Source organism: Branchiostoma lanceolatum, chromosome 11 (assembly GCF_035083965.1).
Source record: "Branchiostoma lanceolatum isolate klBraLanc5 chromosome 11, klBraLanc5.hap2, whole genome shotgun sequence".
NCBI classification, from domain to species: Eukaryota; Metazoa; Chordata; class Leptocardii; order Amphioxiformes; family Branchiostomatidae; genus Branchiostoma; species Branchiostoma lanceolatum.
The window spans coordinates 17,643,284-17,659,327 of NC_089732.1; the positions used below are offsets into that span (position 1 = coordinate 17,643,284).

At 39.2% G+C, this 16,044-nt stretch overlaps 1 protein-coding gene across 20 annotated transcripts in view; it reads left to right on the forward strand.

Moving 5' to 3' along the window:
* Positions 1–16,044, forward strand: part of LOC136445028 (3',5'-cyclic-AMP phosphodiesterase 4C-like) — a 366,783-nt gene that overhangs the window by 315,756 nt on the left and 34,983 nt on the right. For 18 of the 20 annotated variants that reach the window (XM_066442865.1, XM_066442870.1, XM_066442869.1 and 15 more), the window contains one exon: positions 14,182–14,260. In XM_066442865.1, the coding sequence (XP_066298962.1) occupies positions 14,182–14,260 (79 nt within the window). Of the gene's footprint in view, positions 1–2,082; positions 2,433–2,529; positions 2,853–14,181; positions 14,261–16,044 lie in introns of those variants that run through there. The other 2 variants (XM_066442876.1, XM_066442878.1) reach the window with 2 other exon arrangements.

Genomic DNA, 16,044 nt, shown 5'->3' on the forward strand with positions numbered 1-16,044 from the left:
CACGGTACTGCAGCGGAACTTCCTGTTTTGATATATCGTGTTCTGGACAAGCTATGGAACTGATGTTTGAGTGGTAGATAGCTCTTTGGACAGAGAGTAAGTGGTATGGGTTTTGGCCCCCTAGCGGCTTTTTTGGAACTGCAGGAGCAGGTTTAGGTTCAGACTTTGAAAGGGAATAACTCAAGAAGGTCTTGATGGATGGTCATGAATTTTGGTAGGTAGATAGCTTGAGTGATGATAAGATACTTATTATGCAAATCAATATATAATTTGCATAATTAATGAGGAAAGTTTATATATCCGCCAAATTCCTAGGTAGGACTCTCAAACATGTGACATATGTATCTGAGGGAGAGATAAATGTTAATAGATATCAACTATGCAAATGTGGACTCATTTGCATAATTAATGAGAAAATACTATAACTCAAGATGGGCTTGATGGATGGTCATGAATTTTGGTATGTAGATAGCTGACGTGATACTTTTTATGATTGGACGATGATTATGCAAATCAGATTCTTATTTGCATAATTAATTAGACAATTTAAAAACCTGCTGTGTTCCATGATATGACTATTCAAATATGTGACATTTGTAACTGAGGAAGAGAGGGATGTTGATAGATAAAAAAATATGCAATTGTGGGCCTAATTTACATAATTAATGAGTAACTACGTTAATTACATACAGGTAAATGATGGCAATTACATAGTTGTGCCATTTGGATGTTATGTGAAGGTGAACATAGTTGACTCAAATTATGCTGAGAAGGACCTCATTTGCATAATTGATGATGTTAGCATAACCTTCTTTCTTAATCTTATACTTTGGACAACGTCTGTTATTTGGGTGAAGACGATCAACTACTATGATTTATAATTGATGAGAGACACTCCTAATATGTCAGTCATAAAGGTTAAAATCATTTGGCGAAGGTATGAGATCATGGAACTCTAGTTCTTGATGTTATGTAAACCCTTATCTTCACCCCAGACTATTTGCAAAAAATTTGATGTTTTTTTTTTCACCCTGTCGCTCCAATTTTTTTCTGAAAAACTCCGAGAAGCAACAAATTAAATTGGTGTGGCCTAATACAAGAAAGGTTGCAATTAGCCTTGATGATGATTGCTTGGAGTTTGTTTTTTTTTGTTATTTTTCTACTGTGACCTTTAGTTAGTTACCCATCGTCCCTTTCCCTTTTGATAACAGATTTTACAGATTATATAAAGTACATGTAGTCACACAGTGATTTTGTTTTCAAGTAGCTTAAAAATGATTATATAACTCCATTGCTGCATGGAGAACTCTTTGATACCTTTTCTCTAGCTTGACAGATGACAGAGGATAAGTATCGATAAAATGTGGATGTTGTTGGTAATAGATTATAGTATAGTTTAATTGTATCATTATCAAGTCATAAGACTTGTAAGAGTGTTTTCAGCTTCAAATACAATTAAGAAGTATCAAGAAGTTTCCCATGCAGACCCCAAACACCAACGATCCAATATGGCGACCAAAAATTCTTCTGATCTTGATATGAGCGGAATAACTTGATAAAACTGGTTAACACTTTGCTTCGTATTCTTTATTCATGATTGCATAGACAATGTATTCAGTCCCTGCCCATTTACAAGTTGCATATTAGACCCGTTTGCGGTGGGTTGCGGTCGTTTGCGGTGGTTTGTGGTGTTTAGGCATACCCCAAAAATTAGTGTTTTGAAATATGTTTTAACATTTAGTCATAGTACCCCCCCCCCCCTGAAAGCTACCTTCAACATTTTTATCTATAACTACTGATGCACCTCCATGTTATCTATTGTTTATCTATTGCTAAATTGATTTACCTGTTATCTATTTCTTATCTATAGCTATTGATTCACCTGTCTTCAGCAGGTGCCTCAGTTTGACCTGTCAATAATAGATCTCTGATTTGCATCCTGCAGTCATTTGTCTCTGTCCTGCAGAGAATTATGCAAGGTGATGGGCTGCCTTTGTAGATTGCATGTTAAGCTGACATGTCTCCCTATGCTCTTTTTCGTCTTGAAGGAAATGGTGACGATTGTAGTTGGCTAAGGACTTAGTAAGTGTTTGCATATGGGCTGAGTTTCAAGCCTGCCACCCCCACAAGAATAAAAGACTGGCTCCTCACCCACCCAGATTGCACAGTGGTTGGAGTCTTTGTTTGCATCATATGACGTCAAGCCGTGGTCTAGCAGGCATAGCCCCATGCATGTGAGAGGAGAGAGAGCGAAGCCCTGTGTGCGTAAGGACACCAACAACTGCCAACGCCGTCGGGGAACAACCGCAATCATTTTGTGAGGACTCCTGGCTACAGGGAAGCACCTGTGTCCCACCCTCCAACCCACCCATGCCCATGCTTTTCACATTCTGTGAGGACGATGTTTTCTACGATGAGGTGACGTCAGATAGGTAGGCCTACATGTATGTCATTCCCTCACACGGGCCCATCTGCCCTGGATATTTTTAAAATTGGTCCCCGATGTCTCCCGTTGGCCGTTATTTGCTTACTTTTTCATAGACGGGAGTTCACCTGGCTCCAAATCCCGCGTTTGACATTTCCCTGCCAATGCGGTCCCACCCCCTGCTCTGTGGTGATAACCACACGAGCATGTTAATGTCCCGGCCCAACTCAATCTGCAATGCAAGACACATTCTCACTGCAATCATACGTCTTGGCCACTGCAGAGAGGAAGGAGGGGTGCAGTCTTGTAACGGGGGCGATATTTACAATCTGTTCTGAAGCTGGTGTGGGTACGGGACGGCCGAGAAAGGAAGCGTGGATCCCTCCCGTCCCTTGGGAGGCATCTATAGCATGCTATATCGTTTTCTGTAAGTACCTCCTTAATCTCTTGTACCCGGGAACCAAGCTCGCGTTACCTCGGTGCAGAGGTGTGGGGTTTTGCAGCCTGGCTGTCACAGGCCACACGCTGGGAGAATTTGTGGTTTTTACAGGTGGTGATTCGGCCATTACGTGTCCCTCAGTTTGTTGGACATTCTGTGTGAGTTATTGCGCAAATTAATGGGTAGATGGATTGTAATAGAATCCCGTTGTGGAGGTGTAGGCCCCTCATATGATGGGCCCCTATGCACGTCATGCAGCCATTCCCAGGTAAACGTACACAGATCGTATGAACACCTCTGTCATCTTACCTTCTAGTTCTACCTACAGTAATCCCACACAAAAACATGCAAATAGAATATTGCTCGCGATCTCAATCATGCCTCCTATTACTTAGATGAAAAGTTGTTTGAAAATTTGTTGTGGATTCTGGAACAGGGCTAAGTTGGTTTACATGATTGATCTGAACAAAGGTAGGCCTTCTTGCTTCTGATGGTTGATATTATGATATTTAACCTGTATCTCAGTTTCCGTATCTATATCTTATCTGTAACCTAATATGTACAATGTAGACATCATGTGCATATACAATACAGCGAAAAATGAAATATGATAGACATGGCATAGTTGTTGTTTGTTTGTGCTGTAACTTTAATGTGCAACCCATATATTAACCATAACATGTTATACAATTTTTAAGTTCTTTATTTGGTATTCTATTGTATTGTAATTTTTACTATCAATGTCTTGAATTGACACTGACTACTGCACTTATTGCTATTATTCTTCCTTAGATTTGATAAATTGACAACTATACAGTTGTGTGCCCATCACAGTTTTCCTTGTCAGTTCTGTGAATACTATATTTAATTTAGTATCAAATCCCAGATTTACCTACATGTAAGATTTGTTTGCATTGATCCCTCTTATCATAGATTTTAATTTTGCAATCATATTTCAAATAAAGCAGCTCATTGGTAGGGGGTGTGGTCAAATGATAAAATGTATATATTGTTAACAAGTCAGCAGCAGGATACTATTAATATGATAACATACAAAGACAGTGTTAGGATGCTTAGCTTAGTGTATAATATAAGAAAATTGAAGAAAGCAATTTTACAATTATAATGTAGTACTGTGCATGATGTGCCCTTTTAACTTAATTGCTTCATTGAACAAAAATTGTGTGCACCAAGACATCATACTCTGTATAAAAAAATAAATCATACTCTGTTTTAATCCAATGTAGCATAATGATTATTTTTCTAAAATCAGAAAACCATTAAATAACATTAATTATCTTCTTAATTAACTATAGTACTCGGGGAAGATTATGTTTTTGGTTGAGCCAGCTGTTTGGTGGGTCTGTATGTATGTCAAGAGCATAAATCAAGAAACCTTTGATGAATCTTTATGATTTTTGGTAGGTGTGTAGTGGTTGTGCAAACGAAGGTCAAGTTCAAAAATGTTTCAGCTTGCGTTTTTCAACAGTACTGCAGCAGGCTTTTGATTTTTGTGTGTTTGTATGTAGGCAAAAAAAGTGACGGAAACGTTGATGGATCCTCATGACTTTTTGTAGGTGTGTAGATGTTGTGGAAACGGAGGTCAAGTTCAAAAATGGTTCCCCTGACATTTTCCTTCAGTACTGAAGCGGGCTTTGTATGGATGTGAATTTGTATGTGGACAACATAACTCCAGAAGCTTTTTATGGTTCTGTATGATATTTAGTGGATGGGTAGGGTTTACAGAAAGGAAGGTAAAGTTCGATAATGGGCCTTCTAGCGGGTACCTAAAGTACTGCAGCGGAGCTTCAAAATTTTGGAGCATATTTTTTGAAAGTGCTATGGTCATGATTTTTGTGTGGTAGATAGCTCATGCCACAGGAATTAAGTTGTGTAAGTTTGGGCCCCCTAGCCTCTTGTTTGGAACTGCAGTGGGTGTTTTTGTTTTGACCTTCGGACATGAATAACTTGAGAAGGGGTGGACAGATCGTCGTGAAGTTTGGTATGTAGAGAGCTCAGATGGTGCTTTACACAATCAATGACTAATTATGCAAATCAGGAGCTAATCTGCATAATTAGTAAGGATAGTTTGTAAATCCCCTACATTATATAATGGGGCGTGTGACTGTGTTCCCGAAACAGGTCAACAGAGGGCCTTGCCTAAAAGTATAAATAAACAGATGGGGCACATAAATAAACAGATGGGGCAGTCTGCACTCCAAGCAGATGTGTGGGTCCGGTTGGTTTTTATCATGTTCAGTTTAGGCATTTTTTGTCCAACACACGGTTGGAGACATAACGAAAGGGGGACAAAATAGAAAGCCTGACAAAAATTCCTAAAAACATGTCAAAAACAAGAGTTCCACGACCTCATATCTCCATGAACAATTCTATTTATGCAAATGACTTACACATTTGCATAATATATGCTTGGTCATAAACACCTTTATCTAACTTACATGTTGCAATATTGACAGTCCTATAATTTTCCAATTAGATGAATTATCGTGTTTGCATTAATTATGCAAATTAGGAACTTTATTTGCATAATTGGTATCTGTTGATGCTCCACTTTCCAGAAACTACATATGTTACATGTATTTGAGTCTGATAATGGAAAACACTGTAAATATGGATTTTCCTCATTAGCTATGCAAATTAAGTCACAATTAGCATAATTTGCACTTCATTATGTATATCTCTGTCTAAGCTACCTGCTTACTAAGTATCATATTGACAGTCCTATAATTTTCCAATTAGATGAGATATGGTGTTTTGCATTGATTATGCAAATTAGGAATTTATTTGCATAATTGGTATCTGTTGATAATCCACTTTCCATAAACTACATACATTACATGTATTTGAGTCTGATAATGGAAAACACTGCAAATATAGATTTTCCTCATTAGCTATGCAAATTAAGTCCCAATTAGCATAATTTGCACTTCATTGTGTATATCTCTATCTAAGCTACCTGCATACTAAATATCATGGAAATCCGTTGTTCCTTTGTTCAGTTATTCTCCTTAGAAGATTTTCCCCAAAACGCCCCTGCAGTTCCAGAGGAAGCTGCTAGGGGGCCCAAACCTACACCACTTCTTTATTACATCACAAGCTATCTGCCACCCAAAAATCAAGACCACAGCACGTCCAGGTCAAAAGATACAAAAATTGCAGTTCTGCTGCAGTACCAAGGTCACATACCAGGGGGCCCAAAATTGGCCTTAAATTTCGACTTCACAACACCCGCCCACATCCCAAATATCATTGTAATCCATCAAGAGGTTCTTGAGTTATGCTGACTGGAGTGGTGCGGAAACACAAACATACACACATACATACACACACACAGACAGACACACCCAAAACAATATCTCCATTTTTGATGGAGATAACCAGCCGGATCCACTCCCCTGCGCAGAGAGTACACTGCACCAAAACTGCACCACTGCTAGGTATTACCTAGCACCGTATGGAAAAGTCACATGTACTATGTCTTGCAAAATGTGTATGATATGGAATAAAGATTTATTCTATTCATATACATTGACTGTACCATTTAATTATAACTTTTAATTTTTTTGATGACCAGTTATAACATATATCAGCACACTATACACATATACTAGTCCTGTACCACCAAATGATTTTTATCCCTATCTAGACTGGACTCATTCCCCCCCCCCATCATAACTTTCAAACGGTATGGTGTATGATCAAGTTTGCAGGGGGTGATAAGCATGTAAATATTAATCACTCTCCACAATAAGCCTTGATTATTTGGCGAAGATAATGTGTTCGTGGAACTCTAGTTATCATATAGGTAGATACCGTTGACCAATCAGAAGGCTCCATTTGCGGGTCTGTAGTCTTCATACAGACCCGAAAAGCAGGTCTGTAAACTTCGTATGGACCCGCGGGTCTGTAAACTTCTTACCGACCCGGTGTTCGAACGTTACCATTAAATGACGGGGTTTTGTTTTTATATTTCATGTTAAGACAAATACTACACAAATCAAATACAACACAAAGTACTACTAACTACTATATGGACAATGGCTATATGATGATAACGTTAATGACCCGCTTTCCTTCGGTCTATACGGTGTGATAATACAAATCATAAAGTGCCTCGGTCGCTTGGCGGCCTCCGCACTTTATTCGGTGGTTATAAGAACGACCATGCCTTATCACACCGTATAGACCAAAGGAAAGCGGGTCATTAACCCTATATTGTGGACTTTGGAGAGTAATATTATTGAACACAATAATATTCTGTACAAGGCCAAAATGAATACCCCTAGCTTGCTCCAACATCCACAATGTTTGCAACTTTTTGCTGTAGCAAACATTTCTTCAGAATTTGATTTTAGATGACAATGTAAATTTCTGTGAGAAAACAGTACCTGTTGTATTAAACATGTATTATGATAATGGTTATTAGAAATGGGCTGTTATTATTATTAATAGCACTCTCAAGTACATCTCATCTTCAACTATGTATGATGCTGTCTTGAGAAATGTTAAAAATCAATTTGAAGTGATATTAATCATTATTGATCTGATATTAATGTATTGACAATATACAATGTAAATGTCTATTGATAAGAAAATATGCATCTTTATCATGCACATTTACAGTCAGTGTGCATAGGAGATAAACGATTTTGACTATTTATACCATTCCATTTTTTTATATGCCTGTCATTCAGTATATTCAATTCACATTCAATTTATGACACACAAAAATAACCAGTTAAAAATACACAGCAAGAAGCCAGTACTACGTATATGATTGCACTTTGTCTATACTGTCTTGGACCCATATTTCCCTAATTTTTGTATCAAATTTGTATAATATTAACACCTACCGCTTATATAATCATCCCACATATTGGTTCCTGTAGCTGCTCATATGCAAAGCACTACTGCAAAATGGATGATGCCTAAAATTCCTGCGCATGAATACAACATATTACAATTTAATTAATCAGCCAGACTGAGGACACCTCCGCCCTAGGTCAAGGAGAAGGGAGCAAATGGCAGCAATTTGGGATGCTGGAGTCGTCCTAGAAATTCAGTGATTTTGTTTGTTCAGTAGTGCCCAGTTTCCCTTGCTGTTTCAGTAGCAGGGTATAGTTTTACAGGGAGGAATTGCTAGCTCTTGCTTAGCCACTTCCTCAAACACGGGAATCCCATTTCATGTCCCTTCCAAAAGAAGGGTGCTGATCAAGATATCCTGACAGATGTAGAGAATTGGACCAGGTCTCCCAGTAACCAACGAATCGAAGCCTGGGGCTGAACTCTTAGGCTGCTACCAGTTGAGCTATACTGTAGGGACATCCCCAGAAATTCAACTTAGGCCACACTAGTACCAAGGTACAGACCTTTCCCTCAGACCAAGGACATTATATAGTCCTTGCTCAGACTTTGTTTTCAGTTCAGGATTGTTTCATGAAAACAATATCATACCTTTTTAATTTGTATATTCATCACTCTTTACCAGAAAAGAACATAATAATTCAGATTGAGGTGTCTAAATCTTTTACAATTCATGTTTTTATTACATAATTAACAATCATATAACATGCCAAAATTTCTACGTTTCAAATGGTAGCTGCTTTGGATGTCATAGGAGTCTTAGACATCTTTTTAATGTATGTAGTCATCAGTCTTAACTCTTAGAATAGAAAATGATACTTGTAGAAGGTTTCTGAATCTTTTAGAAGGGAGTTACTTAAGTAACCTTTTGTGTAACATTTGTATACATTACAGTATTGTATTAAACATTACCAAAATTTATATGTCGCCTCATAGTCACCGATATTTCAGATAAAAATATCTGATGTAAACATGTACTAGCCAAGGAATGAAAATGCGGGATTTCACGGTTGCCGGTTAAGCGTCAAAATTATTCCAGGGGTGATGTCAGGCAGAGCATAATGTGAAATTGGGAGTAGCTAACTCGGTCCTCCCTTCCCGCCTTCAGAGCCCTCCAGGACTATTTCCAACGCAGCGCAATCACTCACCTACGTCAGAGATTAGCCTGGATGCCCCCCCCCCCCAACATAAAAATAGTAAAGATCCATTTAATGCCCTGCATTTGGCCGTGGCAAGGTTCTGATGTTGTGTCTATTTCTGCCGCTATTCAAGGCCTCAAAGGAAGAGTTGCTTAATGCATAAAAGTGACGACTCTTAAGATCTACGTCACTCGCACCTGTTTTAAGGTCACTTATTATGTCAGCGTCATCAAACAGATGTAAAGACAAATGCATCTTTAGCCCAGGTAAGGAGAAATCATGATTTCGTAACCTAATTGGCTGTGATAAATTCATATTGCCGTGGTTGTGAATCAAGAACCATGTTATCCAGTGATTTTCCAACCCAAAGAAACTTTTTACAGACATAAAAAGTTTCTTTGGGTTGCAAAATAACTGGACAACTACACTGTATTTGGGTACTATTCTGTCAATCTTTTTAGATTTATGCCTAGACCATGCTGATTTGATCTTATGGATGACATCCTTTGTTGCAAGCGTGCAAAAAAATAGAGGTTGGATGAATAGTCACTGTGATGATACACTTGGGTGATGATTCAGTCTTGTGTCCAAGAGGAAGGTCTAGGTCAATCATAGACCCCTATAGGTGGCTTTCCTTGGTACTGCAGCAGAACTTCCAGTTTTCGTATCTTTTGTCCCGGACGTGCTAGTTTCTTTTGATATTCCTGCAGCAATGCTTCTAGCCTGGATACCAGACCCCCAAACTCTAGACTCAAGACCCCCAAACACGATAGATATTTTAGAGTTTGGTTGTCTGGCATCCAGGCTACAATGCTTCTAGTAGAACTTAGAAGTATCATCCACAGTGCCTTCAACAACAAGGTCCCTCTAACTGCTGGTCAGTCAATGGGCATGTTTACATTTGTTGGTGCGTGTCAGTTCCCCCATTGTTTAGCACAAGATGAGACATTCAGTACACATGCAGGAGTGACTACGCCATGGCATACCTAGCCCTCTTCCGGCTAAACAGAACCCTTTACATGTAGGTGTCGGTGTAGGTTTACTTTTGGAACCACGGTCCAGTTGGAGTGTATACAGCCCAGTGTGTAGGGATGTGATGATTGGCATGACTGTTCTGTAGATAGATCCAGCTTGGGCCATTCATTCGTTCGTGCAGACCCTAGTGGCAATAGAGTTGTATACCTATTAGTAAACAAATTTTAGGCGATTTCACTGGCGGCTTTTCTTGGTCTCTTTATCTTTGAATTGTCCTGCAAGTACTATGGTCCTAATTTTTCGGTAACAAAAAGATTTCTAAGTTAGGAAGAAGTGGTGTTGGTTTAGGCCCCCTAACAGCTTGATCTTGAACTGCAGGGGCATTTTTGTACACCTGATCCGATTTGTTAAGTAGATTATGTAACTGGTAAATTGCACATGACTGTATATAGTATCACTGTAAATGTCATATTTCTATTTCTGATGGTTGTAAGTATTTGTCACTGGTGACATTTGTGCACTGTGGTTTAGTTTCATCTTCTACATCCAGGTTTAATACTATTAATAACATCAATCATCAAGCATAACCTACCACATGACAAGATACATTTAAACATGTCACTTTTACAGCATGGACGAACATCTGACATTGTGTATTAAAAAGTTCAGAGAAACATATCTTTTTAATATATATCAAGGAATGATAATATAGCTAATATTAATATCATAATTTGCTATTTTCATACATTATTTTTGATCTCCTGGACAATTTAGATTAAACGTGTTGAATTTGGTAAATGACTACATTGTGTTTTTATTCAAATTCATGAAATGCAATTGTACTGTCTAATAATCATAATCAAGAATCAAGAATTTAAACAGAGTTAAGATTATCATTTCATTGGCTCTATCAAAAAACATACAAAAAAATTCTTTCCATGACAATATATTTGTCTGATCAATTTGGCACTAAGTTTTTAAGTGATGGTGCTCTTTCCTTTTCTCACAGTGCATGTGATCCTAAGAAATGATATTACATGTACAGTCAAACCTGCCCAAGGCGACCACCCGGGGGACCGAGCAAAAACGGTCGCGATGGACAGGTGATCGCCATGAAGAGGATTCCTCTTACAACATGTTTCCAGGTCGAGGTGTTCAGATACAGTGTACCACGTAGATGGATGAAAAATTTTGCGATTTTAGACAGTGTAACCCCCACCAGGTTCAATTCTCATAGACAGAAAGATCCTACAAAATTACATTTTCCGTTATCGTTGTAATATTTGTAATGTTTTACAGTTACATCCTGTACAAATTTTTGTCATAATTTTGACTACAGAACAATGTTTGCCTCGATGATCTCGCAGTGCCCTCCCGCACATACGCGGCACATACAATCGGAGTTTTAAGCCCTACGATAAATCCCTTGAAAACACCTGCTGACCCCAGCCTTTTTGGGGGCGCCAACCACTGGATAAAAGGGGCAAAAGGTTTACGATCTGACAACTGAAGATGGAAACGGAACGGTATGTTTTGTCGCGCCGCGCTACACCGCCAAGCTCTGTGCGACGCATCGAAAGGTAAGTCAGTGCAGCAGAACGCAAAGCGCCCAATAAAATACATAAAGGTTTGTGAGATTCTTTGAAATAAAACGAAAGTAATAATATTAATTTTCATCAACAACGAGAGTATTTAAAATGTTCATACACAGAAGCGTCGTGTTTTAAAAAGGTCAGCGGTACGCCAATCTGGGCCGCGCCTAAACTAAACCAAGATGGCATCTGGGACCAAGAAACAACATGTTTCGCCCGATGTTTTGCCCGCCGCGAAGTCATTTTTCGGCAGAATTTAGTAAGACACAGACACATTTTTGTTGAAAATACAACAAATGGATAGTAATTTCTGTGAGATCTTACTTTTTGACGCCATGCACTACATAATCGTTTTGAAAATTGAGTTTAAACCGAACCGGGCTTGCGGTAAACTATAAGATTACGATGGGCACACCAACATCGACATCAAAGTATTCACAAACATTTGTATTTACAAAGTTTATAGTGGAAACTTTTTATTAAAACACTTCATGTAGGAATCGATGCTACTCAATATATTTCTGTCCGTCAAGGTCTTTAAAACATTTCCGCGAAATCCGACAGCAAAATGATCCAATGTCACCACATGCTTGGAAATGAGGCGGCCGCCATGGGCAGGGCTTGTGCTCTATGCGGTCCCGATTCGTGGCGGTCGCGTTGGACGGGTGGTCGCCTTGGGCAGGCAGCTTAATGCTTGTGCCTATGGGGAAAATTTTCGGGACCGAGAAAAAGCGGTCGCCATGGCCAGGTGGTCGCGTTGAAAAGGTGGTCGCCTAGGCATGTTTGACTGTATGTACTGTGCTATCATCTATGATCTAGTCATCATCATCATCATCGCCGCCGCTTTCATCTGTCGACGATGCGGGCCACCACTGCTTTCCACGCACTTCTGTCCAGTGCCTATGATCTAGTACTGAAAGGGCATAAGACACCAATGACATCAACATTAAGAATTTCCGGATATTACATTAAACATAATACTATTGTTCAATAACATAGAAATTTTCACAAAATATTCACACTTCGGATGTTATTGAACATCTAACCATCAAAACATCATACCTCCAGCTTTTGATTCTTCCCACCAGGTAATTACATCAATCAGTGACTTGCCCACTCATGACGTCACAACGAACATGGCAGCCGATTTGGAACTTTGCACAACGTTAACGGCTCGGAAAGAACGTTATTTTTACAAGCAAGCAAAATATATATTGTTATGTCCTTTAATTGAATGTTATCACGATGATTAAGCACTGTTTGCTCATTAAATAATTTTTTTCGCAAGCCGTTGTGTAACGTTCCGAACTGGCTGCCATGTTCATTGTCACGTCATGAGTGAGCATTAGTCAATGATTAATGTAATCACCTGGTGAGAAGATCAGATAAGAATAAAGAGCTGGATCCATGGAAGTAATATGGTTTCTGATGGTTCAATGTTAGATAACATCAGAAGGGTGTGTATTTGTTTTAAACATTTATATTCCTTGAATGATGCTATTCCTATTTCAGATAATAAGAAAATGTTGTATTTTGGTTTCTTATGCCCTTTAGTAAGAAGCACATGTAACTAGTATTATATTGCGCTAGCTACTCCTCTTTATATCAAATTTCTGTATTTTTGTTTCATGAACTGAAATAAAGCAGTGTAATTAAAGCACTCCAGAAAAAAATGGCTCAGATACTTGCATCATAGGTTGTGTGGAATTTTTCCAGAGGGTGAAGTTTTGTCTGTGGTTTCCCCAGAGCAGGATGTTAAACTGTTGTGTCAACATCAGGGGTGGTCCAACAGGAAAGGGACAGTAGCAGTTTGTCTGTCAGAATCTCCAAGCAGATGTTTGATTTGTTTCATTTGTTCAGACTTTTGTAGTGGCTAGTGGCACATACGTTTCCTTGCTGTTTCAGTAGCACTATCATTTTGTTTACAGGGAGGGGTTACTAGCCTTTCCCATTTAATGTGCTCAAGGCACCTCCTTGAACACAGAACCCCCATTTTACATCCCTTCCAAAAGACCGGTTCAGCCCCAACTGAAATGTCCTGACCCATGCTTGAACTAGGCTCTCCCAGTTTACTTATAATTGGAACCTAGAGCTCAACAGTGAGGCTGCTAGCAGTTGAGCTATAGGGACGTCCCTCAGATGTTGTATTGGATTGGGAGATGATTATAATGATTCCTGACTGCCGAGATTCTCTGATCTCATGTTGGGTTTGTGGGATGTCTGTCAAAGAATCCTGGCAGTCAGGAGATTTTACCATCTGCCAGGCCCAAGCATTGAGGCACCTTTTTTTTCACACAATTCCCATGGCTTGAAATGCTTTTACTAATCTGTTTCCTGCAATTTTATCCTTGATACTGAGGCTGAATCATTCTAGCCTGCCATATTGTAAGACATTAATTATTTCCTTTCGCAGTCTCAAATATTGATAGCAAGATGTAGGGGAGACCATTATGACCAGTATGCCAGTACAAAATTTCCCAGAAATTTCTCCAGAATAAAATCCAGGAGCTCTGAGCAATGTATGTGACCTTATTTTATGCTCAATGGAGACATATCGCACAGGGGGAATAGAGCATAATGGTGCAAACTGATTTTTGCTGAGATATTATGCAGCGATGCATGATATTCGAACATCAGCTTGTGGTGTTGAATGCTGATGTACCTGCAGTTTTGACCATTCTTGCCAGATGGCATGACTAATGTATCCTCTTTGTCGTGTTTCTACAGTTTTGATGTTGAGAATGGCCCACCACCAAGTCGCAGTCCTTTGGAGGCGGCCAGCCCATCTTCAGGCCTTATTCTACAGGTGAGGTTATCTTCATAATTAATCAATAATTATCAAGATAGTTCAATTCTAGGTAGCTCCAGCTCGGACGTTAAGGGATTGTAATCATCATTTCGGATGGTGACGTAAAGCCCATGTATGAGGGAGTTTCAGGCCTCAAGCGTCAAACCTCTGCATGTAAAAAAAGCCAACACACTTATCGAGAAGAGTAGGGGTAACCCACGTGTGCTTGGCTAAATACATGAGCCGTAGTAAAGCTTACATTGCACAACCATAACTACAAAGCATTATGCTTCGTCCTCAGTCTGAGGTTCGACCACCTTTTTACGGTCTGAGGCTGAAAGATCAGGGCAAACATTTTAGCCAGAGGCATTCGGGCAGTTGCTATGCAGTAGGCACCTGTGCTTGATAATATCTGTCAGTGGGTGTACATTGCAGTAGTTTAACTTTGTACACATAAATATCTGCCTGTCACTATCAATCTATTTTAAATTCCCTAGCATGTGACATGACTTTGCAAATAGAGCATCCCACAGTGCCTCAAAAGGGTACTGTTGGCCACACCAATTTATTTTCAGACATTTTAAGGTAAAGAATATGATATAGCAAGCAGACATCATAAAAGCAGGGAGGAAAATTTGAATATGCTAAAGTTATATAGGGATAAACTTGTTAGACTTAACCTTTAGCACACTGAAGTAGCCATTTGGCACCCATTCTCTATTGGTTACAGTTACTCATCAGGGAGAAGGTTAAAGACTGGACGAATCCACAGTACAGACATTAGCTTATTACCTTCGTCAAGAAGGTTATTTTTTTATGCTTGTCTGTGTGTCTGTTAGTGAACACGATAAGTCGAGAACGCCTGGATGGTTTGTTGTCGTATTTGGTGTGTCGGTGTGTATGTGGGAAAGCTCAAGATGATTAGATTTTGGGCGAAGGACTTTGAATAATTAACGAGAAAAGTGTAAAAATGTGTTATATTGTACGATGTATACTAGCTGCATGGGATGTGTTAGCCGCGTTGTTTGGAGGGGTCATAGATAAGTTGTAGGGGTGAGTACTTGTCAGGTGGGAGGCAGGAAACGTGATTCCTGGGACAAATTGGCTTGTCAGTCAGCTGTAGCAAGGAGTGGGTAGTGTGACTACATAATCATGCATGGCCTTGGAAAAAAACAAGCAGATGTGGAGTGATCTACAATGAAGGAACTTATACCTTTCGATAAATGCTAAGGATGTCCTATTGCAGGTGTAGGTAGCTTTATGAATGGTGAATACACCTGAATCTGTATTATGCTGATGATGACTTATTTGCATAATCTATGCCGAGATTTCATATTTTCTTTGGGTACATGCTACAGATGTCATATTGGAGGTGTATGTAGCTGTAGGAAAAGTGAATACAAAGGCACGTGCGTTATGCTAATGAGGATCTCATTTGCATAATTTATGCAGAAAGTTATTTTCCACTACGTTAAATGCTGCGGACGTCGAATTGGAGGTATGAGTATTTTGGGTAAAGTTGAATTCAACGGAATATACCTTATGCCAATAAAGAGCTCATTTGCCTATTTTATGCAGAAACTTGTGTTTGCTTTACGCTTGATGCTACGGATGTCAAGTTAGAGGTGTAGGTAGCTTCAGGAAAGGTGAATGTACCTGAATGTGCATTATGATGAGGAGGACCTCATTTACATAATTTATGCAGCGATTTCATATTCCCCTTACGGCCTATGCTACAGATGTCATATTGGAGGTTTAGGTAGCTTCAGGAAAGGTGAATACAACAGAATGTGTGTCATGCT